General features: G+C 40.3%; 1 protein-coding gene across 1 annotated transcript in view; it reads right to left on the bottom strand.

Annotated features, from left to right (window-relative positions):
* Positions 1-2,343: 2,343 nt before the first annotated feature.
* The window catches only part of GLT1D1 (glycosyltransferase 1 domain containing 1), a 96,974-nt gene continuing 80,017 nt past the window's right edge, over positions 2,344-19,300 (bottom strand). Inside the window, exons 11-12 of the mRNA XM_005299569.5 lie at positions 15,037-15,135; positions 2,344-5,030 (exon numbers count right to left, since the gene is read on the bottom strand). Of these exons, the coding sequence (XP_005299626.1) occupies positions 4,884-5,030; positions 15,037-15,135 (246 nt within the window). The 3' untranslated portion in view covers positions 2,344-4,883. The remainder of the gene's footprint in view (positions 5,031-15,036; positions 15,136-19,300) is intronic.

Here is a 19,300-nt window from a genome sequence, read left to right on the forward strand (position 1 = left end):
TTTCTGCACGGTTATCACATGTAAATGAGTGTATTGCTCTGTTCCCGGATGCATTTTTCATATGTATAAATACTGCATGAAAAATTGCATGTTAATTACGTTTTGTGGGTGTAACAGAATTTCTTACTTGAACACATTTTTTGCTGGAAGTACTGCAAATGGCATATTCAGGTACAATTTGTCAAGGCATAAAGTTGCTTGATATTTGGCAATTAAGTGTGTTGCATTTAAAACAAGTTTTCTAATCATCACACCATTAGCTCAGTACTTAGCGGTGGAGCTGAACTCCAGCCCGCGTTTTTGTTTTAATGACCGTGCTTCTGCATATTTGTCAAAAGACCTGTGTTGTAGGAAGGAGCGGAAAACAGTGTATAATAGGTCACAGTAGTGCAGGTGGAGGATCAAGGAAATACAGACAGGGAAGTCCTGTGAGAGCTGGTTCTGGGAGACTGGAAGTCAGTGGAAGGATGTCCATTTATACCACCTGAGCATATACCTCCTTGTGGTTCCCTGGAAGAGTTTCCTCTTAAATTCTTCCTTCAGGAGTTAACTTCCTGTGGAAGAAGTGGGGGACTGGCTAAAAGAGAGACTGTGGCCTGCAGAGCTACGTCGCCAATGACTGGCAATGGCGCAGCCCACAGCAATGTTGGGCCTAGAGTCTGAAATAAAAGTGGCCAGGAGTAACTGATAGGTCAAGATTCATTTGCAGGTTTAAAATCTGTTAATCAATATGTGGTGGCTGGTGGCCATTAAACTCAGAACTCATGCTGACATATTTCTCAGCATCTACGTGGTGGCAAACTGCCCCCAGAGAGAGATTTATATAATTGATTTCATGGGCCCATTGTGATCATCTAGTCTGAATTCCTCCAGGCCATAGGACTTCCCTGTATTAGTTCCTGCTTCAAGTCCAATAGCACTGGTTAAACTACATCTCTCTAAGAAAACCATCCAGTCGGATTTTAAAAACTGCCACTAATGGTGAATCCACCACAATGGAGTTTCCAAAGTTGTTACAATGAGGAATTATTCTTACTACTATTAACAATTTGCACCTTATTTCCTGTCTGAATTGCTCTAACTCCAACCTACAGCCAGTAGAACTTGTTATACCTTTTTCCTGGCAGACTGAAGAGAGTGCACATGAAATTTCTGTTCCACATGTAGGTACTTATAGACTATCAAGTCACCCCCTAAGCTTTCTCTCTGATAAGGAGCTGAGTCTATTTAGCATAAGTCTTTCACTGTAAGGAATGTTTTTTTTTTTCAGTCCTTGACTCATTCTCATGGCTCTTCTCTGAACCCTCTTCAATTTATCAACATCCTTTTTCAACTGGGGACTCAGTATTCCAGCAGCAGTCGCACCAGTGTCAAATACAGAGGTAGCATTACTATTACTTTCTACTCTTACTCAAGAATTCCCGTTCATACATCCAAGGATTGCATTAGCCCTTTGGCCACACTGGGAACTCATGTTCAGCTAATTATCTACCATGATGCCCATGTCTTTTTCAATGGCACTGCTTCCCAGAATAGAGTTGGCCACCCTTTTAGGATGGCCTACATTCTTTGCTCCTTTGTATTCTTTGTATGGCCTTATACTTAGCCAGACTGAAATGTATATTGTTTGCCTGTGCTCAGTTTACCAAGCAATCCATACTGTTCTCTATCAGCGATCTGTCCTCTTAATTATCTACCACTCACCCAATCTTTGTGTCATCTGCAAACTTTATCAGTAATTATTATATGTTTGTTTCTAAGTCATGGATTAAAATTGTTAGCATCGGGCCAAAAACCGATCCTTGTGGACCCCCATAGCTGCTCAATGATCATTTCCAGTTTTCAATTAAATGTTGAGACCTATCATTTTAACCACTTTTTAATCAATTAATGATTGACTGCGGGGTTCGGCGGCGCTTGGCGGGGGGGTTCGGCAGCACGGCACTCGGCGGGGGGCTGGAGGGTTCAGTGTGGGGGTTTGGTGGTGCAGCGCTCCGCGGGGGGGGGGTGTTCGGTGCTCCACGGGGGGATGGGGGGTTCGGCAGCGCTCCGCGGGGGGGGAATATTTGGCGCTCCGCGGGGGCTTGGGGAGTTCGGCGGCGTGGCGCTCCGTGGGGGGCTGGGAGGTTCAGCGGCGCAGTGTTCCGTGAGGGGGGGAGGTGTTCGGCGCTCTGCGGGGGGCTGAGGGGTTCGGCGGGGGGGGGGTTCGGTGGCGCAGCGCTCCGTGGGGGGGGGGGGGTGACGGTGGTGCTGAGGGTGTGTGTTATGGCGGCGCTATGGAGGGCGGCACTCTTTTTTTTTCCTTGGGGCGGCAAAAAAGTTAGAGCCGGCCCTGAATGTATGCCATGTTGATTTTGCATCATTCTAGTTTATTGATCCAGATGATGTGTGATACCTTACAGAAGAATATTACATCAACACTATTACTTTTATTAACCAAACTCATCAAAAAGTGATATGAAGTTAGTTTGACAAGACTTATTTTCCATAAACCCATATTGATTGCCATTCATTATATTACCCTCCTTTAATTCTTTATTAATTGAGCCCCATAGAAGCTGTTCCATTATTTTGCCTTAGATCAATGTCAGGCTGACAGGCCTACAGTTAGCTGGGTCATCCCACTTCCCTTTTTAAAATATTGGCACAACATTAGCTTTCTTTCAGTCCTCTGGAGATTCCCCAGTGTTCAAAGGCTTATTGAAAATCTATACTACTGGTCCACAGAGCTCCTTAGCCAGCTCTTTTAAAACTCATAGGTGCAAGTTATCTGGACCTGCTGATTAAAACATGTCTAACTTTAGATAGCGACTGTTTAACATCATCCTTAGTTACTGTGATTGGAAAAATCTATCATCATATGATATAAATACATCATCTCTTGTTCCTCAAATACAGAACAGAAATATGGATTGAACACTTTGGCTTTTTCTGTATTATTTACTGGTCTACCATATCCATATAGTAATAAACCAATATCTAAGACTGTTAAGATTCCTTTTGTTTGTTATATAATTTAAAAAACTTATTTTATTTGACTGTACTGCCCGCAGATTTCTCCTTGTGTCCTTTTGCTTCCCTTATTAATGTTCTATACTTTCTAGCTTCTAATTTATATGCATTGCTATCAACTTCTCCTTTTTTTCCATTTCTATCATAATAGATGATTTTCCTTCCCCTTTGAGCCAGGCTGTTTTTTACCAAAAACCATAAGAGCAAGAGAACATCTATAGAAACAGCATCGCAGTTATAACCCTTGAAGTCACTCCAGTTTTGTCTCCCATGGTTTGCAATGTCCCATGCTATTGAGGACAGTACCAACTGAGTCAAACCACTCCAAATATATTACCATAGAAAATTAGAAAAGGTCTCAGAAGTGAATGAAGGATACTAAAATTACTCTTTTTCTTCAGGGTTGCTGACTAAACATTTGCAACACAACCAAGAGGTCAATTGGAAAACCAACATGCACAGTAAATTCATTAACACAAATAGGGGGTGATGCAAAGCCCATTTAAGGCCTGGTCCACACTAACCCCCCACTTCGAACTAAGGTACGCAAATTCAGCTACGTTATTAACGTAGCTGAATTCGAAGTACCTTAGTTCGAACTTACCGCGGGTCCTGACGCGGCAGGCAGGCTCCCCCGTCGATGCCGCGTACTCCTCTCGCCGAGCTGGGGTACCGGCGTCGACGGCGAGCACTTCCGGGATCGATCCGGGATTGATTTATCACGTCTAGACAAGACGCGATACATCGATCCCAGAAGATCGATTGCTTACGGCCGGACCAGGAAGTAAGTGTAGACCTGCCCAAAGTCAATGGAAAGATTCCCACTGGCTTCAGTGGGGGTTGGATCAGGCCCATATATAGCAACTATAGTTTCCCAACAACAGATGTTTAAAAATTGTAAACACTTTGCGTGTTTTAGAAATAGCAGCCTTCTTTGACACCAGATTGTGGAAAACCAAGATATTACTTTAACCACTGAGCAGTCAATAATGATTGGTTTAGGCTTCATGTGGGCATTAGTAGCTCTTCTTAAAATACAATATCCTGTTACATTAAGTTCACAATAATAACTCCTGAGAGTCACTCATGACAAAAGTACTAAATTACATTGTTGCTCCTTATTATAGCCTCCATCCATCTTTTGTAAGAACATTCACCATTTGTGAGGTCCCTGAAGTTTCGTAATTTTTAAGAGGTAGTTGCTGTCTTCTAATAATTCATAAATAAAGTAGAATATGTAAACAGCAAACAGTGAGTACAATTTTTCATGCTAGAAAGCATCAATGTCTGTATTTCTCATTAGCTCCAGCCAGTTCCATTCTTGATAAAAGTGCTAGTCATGTGATTAATTTATGATCTTCCCCCTTTAAAATTTAGATCATGTAGGCCTGGCTAACATGCTTAATGTATTTATATGTTTGATCATTCAAAATAGAGATGAACCCATTCTTACAACATTGTTTATCATTGACATATATCTGAATAAATTCAGATTAATTAAATTTGAGTGTAAATGCCTTAATCCCCATTAGCTTTGTCAGGCTACAACACAGTAACTGAGTTTGAATGAGTTCACTGTGGATGAAATCCACCCCGTGCACAAGAAATAGCCCTCTTTTGAGGCCCATATGATCCAACAATATTAAGAAATCGACATTTTCTTGATTTCACTGGTGCCGCCACCACTGGAAACAGGATGGTGAATTGGATGGACCACCGGTCTGATGCAGTATGTTTGTAAATTGGGCAAAGTCGAGTGGAACAATATGTCCATAATATGTGAATTTTTTTTCTTTAAAATAATTTGATTACAGTGTCACCATTAAAGTGCTACAAAATAAGATCAGTTTCCACATTTGATACCCAATGATTCACTGGAGTCTCAGGACAAGATTTTGATAGGCCTCTCTTTCACCGTCCCATGAATGGTGTTTCTTCACATACGCTTTTGCCTTTGTCACAATTTCTCTTTCCAAAGTGGGGTCATTCATCAGACTTTTGGAGAGCTGGACAAACTCCTAAAAAGTTAAAGAACACAATAAATGTTACTTGAGGTTCTACTGATCCCAAAACAATCCTGGAACTGCAGTAAAGCAGTTGAACTTAGAGTGAATACACACACCAAGCAGTTCAAGAACCATTCTTCAGAGCTAAGCACCACATTTTATATATACGTGCAGATCAATAAATAACAAATACAATTTTTAATCTTTTAAACAGCCCACCAACTAGAGAACTTAAAACCACGGTCAAATCCCTAGAGCACTAAATCTGATGAAAATATAGACAATTTAATGAGACAGAAAAGTGTTTGAACACCAGGCATTTACGGCAATGAAGCGTGCCGTAGCTGGGTAAGAAGTTACAAATTCAACTGGTTTCCTGGATGAAGGAGAGCTGGTAGCAGACAGTTTTGATCTAGGCTCAACTAGGCATATGCCTGGTTGCAAATGAGGCATCTTTAGCTAATTGCATGCTTTTAATGAGGTTGAGAAAAACACTTCACAAAGATGTCTATTGTACAAAGTAAAGAACACACACTCAGCAGCAAATTATCTGTATTGTGCCAGGACCTGGATGCAAGATTGATCCAAGCTAATAAAGAACTGTTGCACTATGTGGTGCTGGAGGCTCGTGACCTGGAAGCTAGGCAGCAGCTGGTACACGGTAGCAAAAGGTCTGCAAAATGCAGTATATGAAATCCCTTTAGCCCTATGGCACTTGATAGAACAAGACTATTCCCTGGCCAGTTGCTTTGCCATTCCAATTTTGTTTTTAAGAAGTGAAGATACCAAACTAGTGAACATGAGAGCTGATGTCACAGTTGGAGGCCTCTAAGTAAACGAATCCACTTCTGCACTGCCCATCTGAATTTCTGCCATTAAGGGACGACTTTCAATATTGAAGCTGGATTACAGAAGTAGCTCAAACCCACTACAGCAATGTGCGCTAGCTTAGAAATGTCAACAGCTGTTAGATCAATAAAAAGTGAAGATCATTAGTTACTACACAAATCATGATGAAAATCAGTGATAGATTCCAAGTGGAACATAAGGGCATTTGGACACAGTTGGCATTTTCCTGACAATAAGCTGTCAACTATTAAGGAGAAGATCACTGAGGCCCTCCGACAGAGAGCTGAAAATACAAATAAGTCTGAAATTTGGTCAACAACTCATTCATTAACCAACTGTACTTAAACTAAATTACACAGTTTACCTACAAAAAACTTGGTTATCAAAGAGTTAAGATTGCTGAGGTAATTCATATGGTCCATGTGCACAATACGTAACTACAGCATGACCACTGGGAACCAATGCTGATAGGTGAAATCATACAGTACATATTCCAAGAATAGCCTTTGATATTCATTGACAAGACATGCAGTGCTTTCAATATATGTATCGCTATGACATGTAGTTTATACAGTCAAAGAAGCACATATATTAGTGGTGCATATGTTGGAAGGGTTTGCAAATAAGTTTTGGAGTCAGAGTTACGGTGGATACTAGACTAAGTAAGGTGAATTCTCACATGTCAATATTGACATTATACATCCAATTAAAGTATAGCTTCAATCTTGCATGGGAATCCACATGGGAAGATTGCAATGCTTCTATAGTGCAGAATTGGGGCCTGCAAAGGTAGCAGAAAATGTACATATGTTACCTTAGCTGATCATTACCAGTTTTTTCCAACCTTCCAGAGTTTTTTCAATGGCCGTCCCTTAGTTATGTGGTTAATATAAAATTTATATGAAGCACATCAGCAGCTGTAATTCTAAATTAACTGAAGAAATTCCCACAAACAGCTGTAATTAAAAAAATGTAACCTGGGTTGGGGGATGAGGCTTCATCTATGGGATGTATAATATTACCTACCTCGTCAGGCTAGTAGGTGTTCATACAGGAAACATTATGCAAGAGGTTTTTAAAGTTTTCTACAGCACCAGGCTCCCCTCTAAGGTTCACAAGAATGAGCAAAAGAGCTTCCTTACTTGGGCTAGCAGAGTGGACTGCATTAGTAAGGCTCCCATCCTGTAATGATACACAGGAGGGCACTGCACTACTTGAAGTGCACAGAAGATGAGCTCCCCTACTGCATAAATGCCAAGATTCATCTGAGGAATTCTCTGTACGTATTATTTCTTCTGGTCCATTTGTCTTCCAGTCAGCATTATTAAACAGAATGACCACTTGTGGGAAAAGTATCTGATTAATTCACAATGGGGCCCCTTCACGAACTCAAAGATTCCTACTGGTGTGTTCATCTTTAGTAATATCTGTAGTTGTGAAGTCTCTGAAAGGAATAAAAGTATTCCTGCAAAATGCTTTCAAAATTCAGAGGTGTGCTTCCCAAAGGATCTTCCAGCCAGCGGTGCAGATTAACAAGTTTGGTGCTATAACGATAACATCAGAGACATTTAATATATTCTCTTCTAAAACCTCTCCGCTTTCCCCATTCTCTGGCAATTGACAGCACCAGCATCCTCCACCGTTGTCCAGGATTGCAACCATCTCTGACTCTTTCTTTTTCATCTCCCACCATATCCAAACCCTGCTGCCTTTTTTCCCCCTTCACAACACACACAAAAAATCTGATCTTTCTTGCCCATGTGGCCTAAATGCTTGTCCATGCGATAGCCTCTCCCATCTTGACTACTGCAACTTACTACATTCTAGCCCTCTAGATATGTACATTGCCTGTACCAATTCATCCAAAACATGACTGCAAAGGTTATTTTCCTTGCTCGGTGATCTGATCATGTTAGATCACCCCCTCTCCCGCCGCCTTGCATTCATCTACGGGCAACTCTTAAAATACCACATAGAGTTCTAATTTCACATTCTCCCCTTCAAGGCACAGCACAACCTGGACACGCTTTCAAGACTTGTCTCCTACTGCATTCCCAATTATTTCTTCTGTTCCCCCAATGAGTCCAATCTTGATACTCCTTTCATTTCCTTCTTCCACATCCCATCTCTGTGCTCTTTTCCCTACTGCCAAGAACACACAGGAGAAGGATAAACGGGGAAAGCCTTTAAATGCCATCACCTATTTAAATCCAATCTCTTACGCTATCATAACAATAAATAATCATTTTCACTCCATCGCATTCCAACTTTAATTTTATGCTCCCGTGGAGGATTTTATTTTGTTTAAAAATAATTTATGTAAATTATACATATCAGAAGCCGCAATGTACCATTGCTTGACTAGTAGTTCTATTAATATTCTTTAAAAATATGTGGATACAGAGGCTGAAAACTTGGAAACATGTAAGTGATAGAAGCAATGAGATACTGCCACACAGTTAAAATCCCTTTCGCTGGGGATAATTTCAGCATCATATTAAACATGAGTCCAAAGAGGAAAGGGAGAGATGGCAAATGGATGAAGCCAGGGGACTTTAGTTGTAGCTGTTCTACTGACTCAGAGTGTAACCTCAGGCAAGTCACTCAAGATGTGATCTGAAGCCACAGTAAAGATCTGCATTCATGTCACTGGGGCATCAAATTTAGGGTCCCTCCATTTTTGGATGCTGAGCTTAAGACTGCAAGGGCCTGATATTCAGGTGGTCCCCACAACTCCAACTGATGTCAGCTGGAGCTGCAGTTGTTTGGCACCTCTGAAAATCAGGCCCCGGGTTGCTGAATCTGAGCATCCAAAAATGGAGGCAACCCAGAATTAGATGCCGCTTCTGGAAATGGAGGCCTTAATTTCTTTCTGCCTCTGTTCACCCATATAAATGTGGGTATAACAACATTTACCTACCTCACAATTGATATGTGGTGTAAAGGGTGAAGGCTGAGTTGTTAGTTACAGGGCAGAAAAGTTGGGGTCAAGCACTAGGATGCTTAGATTTATAAGTAATGTGACGCATGCCCTATTTCTGGACAGTAGATATCCCTGTAGGCCCAGTTATCTTCAAAAGTAATGTCACTAATATGTTTCTCCCTCAGGCAGACTGCCAATTAGCTGTAAAGAAAATGCAAACAGCACATATAAAAAAATTCAGTACAGTATTTTGCAAACAGCCCTACAGACCCAGATGTCTTTGGCAGATGAACCCTGAAAATACAGCAGGCACCAAGCTAATAAAATGCATGTCCTCTGAATTACTGTAAGAACTAGGCTGGTGCCATTTCACAGCACAGACACTAGGAAATTAAGAAGTGCGTGCGCGCACACACACACACACACAATCTGCAATTAAACCATTTCAATTTCAGCTGCAGGAGAGGAAAGGAACATGGAACTTAGCTCAGTGTAAACCCAGGGAAGACAAATTCCAGATATAAAACTAAATGAACAATTAAGAATAGCAACGCACCTGCTAGTAACGGCCGAGCACACCAGCTGCATGGCAACAGATTGGGATTTCCCAACCACCTGAACAGTCATTGCTGGCATTGCCTAAAACAGCCAACTGCTCTGTTCAATACTGTCCTGACAGCAAAACTAAAGTCCTCAAGACTAGAAACAGCCTCAGGGCTAAATGCTGGCCATGTAACCATAGCGCCTTACAACAGGAATGGCATGCACCCACACTGCCACAGGAGGGCAACATGCCAGGGGTGTGCCCCTGTCTGTAGCTCCACTAATTGGTTCAGAGGCGCCTCCACTTCTTCCCTGCCTCCCTTACACAGCTTAGTGTTGCCGATTCCTGCTGCTCCCTTACAGCTAGAACCGCTATTTTGCCTGGGGTTGGAGAGGTTTATATACCCCCTCCCCTCTTTTGTGAGCCTTCACAGATGCTGGGTATTCCATAACCCTAAAGCTTAGGCTGCTGAATAATGATGCATGTCCTCCATTTGCACGATTATTTATGGCCTAAACATAGCCCGCTACTCCTTTATTTCTTAGTTATCCGTTTTCCTTTCGGGTCCCATTAACTCAGTGTCACAGATTCCATAAACTTGCAAATTTGAGTAATGGCAGGAATAAAACATGGCTTTGAAAGAAGGGTGCATAATAACTCAAGCATCAAGGTCAACATGTTTTGTGACTTTTCACTTTTATGTTAACTGCTGCGGCCAGCGGGATATTTCCTTTGTTATATTTCCTTTGTTGTCAATGTACATGGTCATGAGGCCTCAGAATACCTACCAAGGATTAAGTATAATGAGTATAATTAGGCAAGAAAAGTTGTCTAATTTCTTTGTAAGCCAGAAGAGGTCACTTTTTTCCACTAAAAAGGGAAGTTTGTGCTTAAAAGTATTATTGTTTCGTAAATCAACTCAAACCCATTTCATTTAGTTTCCCGACAAAAGAAGATGTAAAATAACCACAAGACTGTTTCACATACCAGGTACAATAACCCAGGCCCTATGTTATCTAGCTTGCTCCTTTTTAGAGTTACTATTTTGGGGGGAAGGAAATAAAACTGAAATGTTTTTAACAGAGTAGATCTAGGTTTAAATACACAAATCTGCTACGTCTGCCGCATCTCCAAGGCAATGGAGCAATAAAAGAATAAATCCAGTATATCCGTCAAACAGGCTGGAAAGTCAATTCTGGGGATTGCAAAGGAGGGCACCTCCTGAGGAAGAGGAAAAGAAGCATGAACAAGAGGCTAATCTGAAAGCTGATTGATGAAGGAGTAGGGCTGTGTAGTAGTTGTGTATGGGGGAAGGACACTCGTGAGAAACGACAATGAAAACACCCTCACAAGCATCCTGAACCTCCAAGCACTTCAATAAGGCCACCCAGATTGCACCATAATGTTTACTGTGGAAAGGAAAAAAATATTAATTGTAAAGAAATAAGAATCAAAACTAGACCCAATTATACTGGCTATCCATCAGCTAAACTGTGGACAGGGAAAGAATGATCTAGGATACTGCTTCACAATGCAAACACTAGTAGGAACATGACTAAGGGTCGGAGTTAACCTGCACTGGGAATAAATCTTTCTTGGCTGACTAAAATCTGGACAATTCAGATAATGTACTTAACAAATAGCAAGTGGCATCTTCTGCTTCCTGAACGATCTGAATCAGAATCCAACAGGGATGCAACTACATGTAAACCTTTGTTCTTAAAAGAATTCCAAAGGAATAGCTCTAAACAGTTGGTTCTGACAGCTAATTTAGAAGCAAACTAACTGAGGTTACTGTGGGAAATATTTTATCAAATACTTAAGAGCACATGAAGTAATCAGAAGAGGGTGAAAAAACATATTGCTTTCCAGCATGTAAGTTGTCCTGCCTCTACTGGCATACCAGGTCCTCTAAGAGGAGACTATGCAAAGTGCTACAAAATGTATTACTGCCATTTCCAACAATACAAACAGGTTGAAATTAGAAATCTTCTAATTTATCTGAACTCTTTGATCTATTATCCCTCTCTTGATTTCATGATATATTATATATGGAGATTTGAAAAACTGTATTTGATGCAGATTAGTGGTGTCAAGAAATATGGGATTATCCTGTAATTGTCACTTTATCTTTAAGATTTAGTGAAACTGATTGGCATTCTGTCAGACACTTCAGGTGAAAGTTATCCAGCAATCCCCTGGTGAAATCAGACTATTACCATGCAAACAAACCTTATTCTGACACATTTGTAGACCTTGGTACTTTATACAATATTTAACACCAAAGATGTTTTGAAGGAGCATTATTAAATATGATACAATTGCTAGTGTACAGAGAAAGGACAGAGATTACTTCACTTTCCAAGATAGGGCACCTGCACAAACATTAATTATCCCAATGCAAATACTACCTAGGAAAATGCTAGTTCATATGGTAATACAAGTTAACATCTTTACTTAGAAGACACTCAGAGATGTAAAACAAGAATATCAGAAAAAAAGGGTTACTGCTCCTAGAGACAGTATTTTGGGGGAGAGCAGCAGACGACCAGACTGAAATGGGATAGAGAAATTGAGAAGTACAGAACTCTAGAAATAACGACGTCATATTTACAGTCTTTCTGTACTTCTGATGGAGTAAAACATTTAAGCTTAAGAACAGCCTCACTGAATTCAGTTTAAACACATGTTTAAGGTGAAGTGCTTTGTTACAACTTTACAGTTTTAGGTGAAGGGGTCAGTGCTTAAGTATGGAGAAATGGTCTGAAGTAAACAGGATGAAATTCAATAAGGACAAACGCAAAGTACTCCACTTAGGAAGATACAATCTTTTGCATACATATAAAATGGAAAATGACTGCCCTAGGAAGGAGTACTGCAGAAAGCGATCTGGGGGTCATAGTGGACCACAAGCTAATTATGAGTCAACAGTGTAACACTGTTGCAAAAAAAGCAAACATAAAATTCTGGGCTGTATTAGCAGGACTTGTGTAAGCAAGATACGAGAAGTAATTCTTCCACTCTACTCCACACTGATTAGGCCTCAACTGGAGTATTGTGTCCAGTTCTGGGTGCCACATTTCAGGAAAGATGTGGACACATTAGAGAAAGTCCAGACAAGAGCAACAAAAATGATTAGAAGTCTAGAAAACATGACGTATGAGGGAGGATTTTAAAAATTGGGTTTGTTTAGTCTGGAAAAGAGAAGACTGAGAGGGGACATGATAACAGTTTTCAAGTACATAAAAGGTTGTTACAGGAAAAGGGAGAAAAATTGTTCTTGACCTCTGAGGATAGGACAAGAAGCAATGGGCTTAAATGGCAGCAAGGGAGGTTTAGGTTGGACATTAGGAAAAACTTCCTGTCAGGGTGGTTAAGCACTGGAATAAATTGCCTAAGGAGGTTGTGGAATCTCCATCATTGGGGATTTTTAAAGAGCAGGTGAGACAAACACCTGTCAGGGTGGTCTAGATAGTACTTAGTCCTGCCATGAGTGCAGGGACTGAACTAGATGACCTCTCGAAGTCCCTTCCAGTCCTATGAATCTATGTTGTTGTACCATTCGTCTTTGTTAATTTGACCTCGGACACTTTGGGTCACAGGCCCTGCTCCTGCAAAGACGCATGCGTGTGCATAACCTGTTTCATGATCAGGGCCTAACTGAAGGCTGGTGGGAGGCATTGTGTGTGTTCCTGCTATTTATTAATATCAGGAAGGCCACCAGTATGAGTTTCAATATTAGGCCCCAATCCTACAACTACATCCAGGCAGATGGACTCCCGGGCCTGTGTACAACCCCACTGAAGTCAATGGGTCTCCATGTGGACATCGTAGCAGAATCAGGGTTTAATTACATAAATAGGTCTAGCTTAGAACAGTTTATGACAGTTCTGCCTCTGCCACCCAGAGAGTAATTAAAAAAACCCAAAGGAAAACAAACTGCCGCAATTAACAAAGATTTGGTTGTGAAAACCATAGGGAACAATGAGTCAATTCTCCAGAGAGACACATGTTACTTGAAATAATTTTTTCAGTTAAAAAACTAATGAAAATAAAAAGAATCCACCTTCCCGAGACTATACTTAATAGCACAGATTAATCACACACATACAGCAAAGCTGGTAAATGTAATGTATTTCCACTTTGCAAATAGTCTGTTTGAGGAAGTTTTATTTTATTTGGGGTTGGATAAAAAACTACCATGTTTAGCTGTTGATTGGTATTAGTAAACTATGGTTTATGTAATAAACAGATTGATTTATACCCCCCTCCAAAAACCCCAAACCATCTAATTACCTTAACTGGGATATTGTCTGACCTGAAAAAACAATGCTCTTCACATAGAGTAGGAACATAGACATTTTGAAAACTGTATATTAAAACGCTAATAGATTTTCATCACAGCCACTAATAGAATTTCATTCCTTGGGTACTAGGGCATGGGGTGCCTTAGGAATACATAGTAATAGAGCAATAATCCAATACACTGACATGCCAAACAAATGGATACTACAGTACAACCTCTCTGTCGCACTCATGATGAGAAGAGATTTTGCAGTTTAAAGAATATCGGCCCAGTCCAACTCCAATGGGACTTGTAGTGGACCCTGGGTGACTATTTAGGGATACCACATTAAACAAATGTCCTGCAGAATAAGTTTGTCCTTCTAATCAAAACATTATCTGGGTCTGTCTTAGATTATGAATTAAAAATATTGGAGTCTATTTCTAATCATTGAGTCTTCCCTCTTCATTATCAAAATTAATGACTGCATGGTGAATAAGCAGCCTATTTGGTTTTTGAATTCACAGAGCCTTCATAATAAAATTTGAAAACGTCTTTAGATATAATTAAGTTTGAGTCTAGCCGTTTTAATTATCAAAGCACTAATTAACTTTTGCCATCTTCCTATGGTATTAACTTCTCTGTTTTAATGATGGGGAAAGTGAGGCAGAAAAATTAAGTGATTTACTCAAGACTGGAAAGAATTTGTGGCAGAGTCCCTTATGCACAAAGACAATGGCAGAATGGCAAACCACACTGGATAAAACCCCACCCAAATCAAAGAGTCTCTAGGACTTAAATATATACAGAGTTCTCTCACCCACCAAGTGCGAAACATAGTCTTTATTTCCTATGTAACTGTTAACTATTTTCTGCCCTACTGTTATTCATGACCTACTAATTCTTTATATTAACGTTATCTGTAATCCCAGCAATGACCATATTATCCTACACTTTGGGCTCACAGCCCGTTTTGATTTTGTGATCTACTGTTTCTACAATATATGTTCACGTTTCAGCGAGTGCTTGAAGGGAAATATGACATCTGCACAACATCTACTCTAGGGTTTGCCTAAGAAACCCCCAAAACTAAATTAAAGCAGCTAAGAGCTCAACTGAACTGCATTCAAGCAACTGGCAGATTCTTAAAGCTAGAAAGAAGCATTCAGTAAGGCTGACCCCCTCCCCCTGCCCCCCAGCATTCGGTGAACCTCAAAGAGAGCATGAGATAGCAAGAGCACTTCATTAAAAGCGGGGTAGGCTTGTAGGTTTTTTAAGAGAATGAGAGTATAACCGCTGAAAGTCATCATGAGCAGAGCACCGAGACACAAGCAGTTCATGGAAAAGAAAAATAATTTTTGGAAAGGGTTGCTTTATTATGCTCTGGTTTTGATTTGATTTTTGTTGTTCTTGTTACCTGGGGATCTGTAAATAATAGTCCTGTATCTTTGTGTTGTATTATTGCTGCGTTCCCAGGAATATTCCTCGCCAGCACTGGAACATCTAAATCCATTGCCTAAAGAATGTGGAGAGAAAACAAGATTTTGTTGGTCAGGGTTCATTTTAAGAGGAGTTTGTGGTGAGAAATAATAATAGTCATAGTAAGAAACCTGCCGCAAAAACTGCTCCTTCCCACCCCCAAGTAAAAAAAAGTAAAACCCAAAAGAGGGTTCCAAGCCTGGAGGAGGGCAGCTAATACAGCCTCTAACAGTAATTTTATCAGATTCCTCCAGTTCTTTCTAACTTTATTTTTATTGTTTTTATATAAAATATAAACTCATAATGAAAAAAATAAACTTCCATGCACACGATATAAGTAGCCTATAAATAAAATAAATTCACTGTTCATTGTTTGCAAAACCTGGAAAGAAACAAAACACAAACCAAATCCTGAACCTGGAGAGATCATGCAGGGCATCAATTATTAAAGTGACTGCATGGATAAATAAGTGAGAACATAACCTATGACTATCGGGGGGCTAATATGTACTAAACTGCAAAAGTATGCAATAGTTTCATGTGTGACAAGACAGCCTCAGATTTGTTCTAAGCGTTTCTATTAGACAGAGTCATTTTTTCCATTAATGCAGTAGTAGAGATCTCACTAAGCAGGCCTGTGTATGAGGGAGGAATTGCAGATTTTCTCAAAATAACACTTTTGGCCGCTAAAATAGTTACTGCAATCCAGGAGTTTTTGTGGGGAAGAATCTGGCCCATTCCCTCAACACCCACAGAGTCCCCAAGGGCAGGCTTTTGAGAAGTCAGATAGCATGTTGCAGAAGCAAAAATGCCCTCCCCTTATGTGGCTGCAGACTCCCTTCTATATACGCATACATGGGGGCACATGAAGCCTCAAGATGGTTCTCATATTTCAGGCTGGCTGTAGATTCAGGAGCATAGATACAGCACTGCACCAGTTCACTTCCAGTAAATCGTCTCCATTATAAAGAGAAGGGCTAGAAACTTTGGAACGAAAGCACAGAAACCAGTGTGTAAGCCCCAGTCACCCCAGGAAAGTCCCTGCCCACCGCCTACTCCTGCATTTGTCAAGCCCCAATGTGAAATTTTAATTACCATTCCTGGATTTGGAAATCTTGAAATTCGCAAACCCTGAATGTGTAACGGTTCGTCTTGTACAATTATCACAGTGTCAAACAGAAAGAAATTCACTCTCCAAAATGTTCAATCCATTTCATACTGATTCACTGTCACTTTGGAGAGAACACATTTCTAATTACTGTCATTACAGTCTCTGATGGGGAGCAATTTTCCTTCAGCATGAGTAGCATGGGGGAAAAAAAAGCTAAGGGGGGGAAGAAATGAGGAAGAAGAACACTTCTTTTGTTTTTGAATCTGGACAAGACTTGATACCCCAACCACTAGCGTACAAAGCCAAGTGCGAGTTAAGGGTAAAGGAATTCAGTAGCCTAGCAACATGCATTCACAGTTTAAAATATCCAAGGTAAACATAGTTTACACTGTACCACTGTAGAGAAATTTGCCCTAGACATACAAATCCCGTCCTCCTCTCGATGCTAACATGCTTTTCAGCAGATAGCTCAAAAAATAATAATAATAATCCGTAATGACAGACCCGTTCTAGCCTTTATACCAGAAAATAGTGAGCCAACTGGAGGTAATTCAGAGCAACAGATTGATGAGAAGAAATTAAATGGTCTAACTAGCTTGGATAAATGAGTAAGGACCAGATTTATGTAGGGATTTAGGCACCTAGAGATGTAAACAAGTGTCTAGGGTGATTTTCAAAAGTGAAAGTCAATGGGAGTCAGGCACCTAGCCCACTTAAGTGCTTTTGAAAGTCTACAGCATTAGGTGCCTAAATACCTTTGTAAATCTTGTCCTAAGCACATATGTATTTATGGTGGGGGATATGACAACTGTCTCCAGATATGTGAACAAGGTAACCTCTAGAGATGGGCTCAAGACACTGATACAGACCTAGATTGTCTAATGCCTCTATTTTTTTATGCAGTGGCCCTCAAGGCCAGGATTCAGAAGTAAGGGACTACAGGTTGCTGCTTCTTTCAAACAACCACCTCAGCAATTAACATTTTGGAAGACGGGGGAGGGAAAGCTAGCATGATGGCAATTCCGGAAAAGCTTCCTATCCCCCGGAGAATTACAAGGCCTTAGGGAACATTGCTTTCCCACCTGGTTAGAACAGAACAAGTATCAAAAGCACTATCAACTTCAACAGACAGGCTCACAGTGAAATATGGTGGGCTCTAGAATGAATGGGTGGGTTCCCTGTCTGAACTGGAAAAGTCATCTCTCAAATCTATGAAAGCACCACCACAAGAGCAATATGACTAGCTGACAATGGACATATTTTAAAAATATATATAACTCTTAGGGTCCAGTTCTACACTGACTTACGCCCCATGGATTTCAGTGGGGAGATATGCACAACACATACTTGGCTCTCTGAATTTTATATTTCTCCTTCACTTTAAAAAAAATGCTATGGTACTTCAAAACTGGCTACTTCGTGTAGAATTTTTCATATTAACAAGGCTATCCTGGATGCCCCATCCAAGTGAAAAAGAGCCTTATTCAAAGAAATTATCCTTTTTTTTCAGAATTCCTCTCGGTGCTCCAGAATGGGCTGTTGTAACTGTCTGCTAGCCACTCAAGTAAATTAGACATACTGAACAAAAGGACATCACACGCCACTTGATACACGAATAATGATGAACAACTCAATTTACTAGTGCTCCATAGTAATTCTGCCTTAGGTTGAGTTTAGTGTTGCAGCCTGGTACATTTATTACAATATTGCTGCACCTCGGTCTGGGCGAGTGTGTTCCCACATTATTATGCACTTTGTCATAGCACATTTATTCATTTTTTTTCTCTGAACGCCACACAGACTGCAGCACAAAGGCCCAGATCCTCAAAGGTATTTAGGCATCTAACTCCTATTGAAATCAAAGGGATATAGGCAACTACACATTTTTGAGGATTTGGACTTTAGTTTTTATTTCATTTCTGAACCCAGTGGAGAAAGAGCTTGATGTTCTTGCTAGCTGGAGATTGAGGACGATAAACGTAACATCTGAAAAACTCTGAGGCCTGGGAATCACATAGGTATTGATGAATTACAACCACTGAAAGACAGAACAGATGGCCAACTGGATAAGACAGGAGTTGGCTTCGCACCAGCCAGTCTTACACAAATGGATGGTGCTGCAAATAATTACTGCATCAAGTAGCCTTGAATTTAATTTAGATGCTTACTCTATTTTTAAGCAGTAAAAAGAATCATTTGTATTGCTGAAAATATATATATAATTTACTGACCTGGGACCTGCCAATAACAAGTTAACGTAAAACTTTATTCTGGTGGCCCTCTGTTTTGTTACCTTATCCTGACTGCAAATATGTTTAAGAGTAATTTGAGAAGGATACAGGGTGTAAAGTTACTTTTTTAGGCATGGTACACAGTAAGCATTTCTAACTAGCAGTGCTAAGTTTGGAGGAGGGAATTGCAGTTTTTATTCATTGTATGTTTTTTTTTCGGAGTGTCCTTCATTTTCTGCCTTATAGCCCTTTATGTTTGTGTCATTTTGGTATCCCCTCACTTTTTATCTCCTGTCCTGCAGCTTAATTTTTTCTTCCTTGGCTTTCTGTGAGTTGTTTCAAAACACCAGGTCTGGGCTTCTCATGATGGCTAAGATTGGATTTTGCACCACAATACAGTGTATTGTGTATTAGAGGGTGGACACCCATTGATTCCTCCATTTCCATGTTGTTTTCTTTAGTTGGTTTGTTGCTTTGGGGTTTTTTAATTCCAGCAAGATCTCGTGATTTTTACAACAGTTTACGTAAATTTTAGAGTGGAGGAAAGGTGCTGTGGTGAAAGATTGTTAGAGTCAAAATCTTTTGTTCAACCAATTCACAGTGAGTCACTATATGGACAGTGATAGTAATCAATTCCCTGCACCCTCCCAACAGTGTTTTATTTCTGATCTGTAAGAGGTCAAAGACTATTTTCTAAGCCCACACATTGCTTGTCCCTTCTTCAATGACTGTTCAGAAGAAAAGGTGGCAATTGTGACTTTTTTGTGTGTAATCTGGATGCTAAAAACAGTTCTTAGATGACTAGATCAAACAATAAGATTTGTATGATTTCTGGTCACTTCAAACCAGAGCTAGATTTG

Source organism: Chrysemys picta, chromosome 15 (assembly GCF_011386835.1).
Source record: "Chrysemys picta bellii isolate R12L10 chromosome 15, ASM1138683v2, whole genome shotgun sequence".
NCBI classification, from domain to species: Eukaryota; Metazoa; Chordata; order Testudines; family Emydidae; genus Chrysemys; species Chrysemys picta.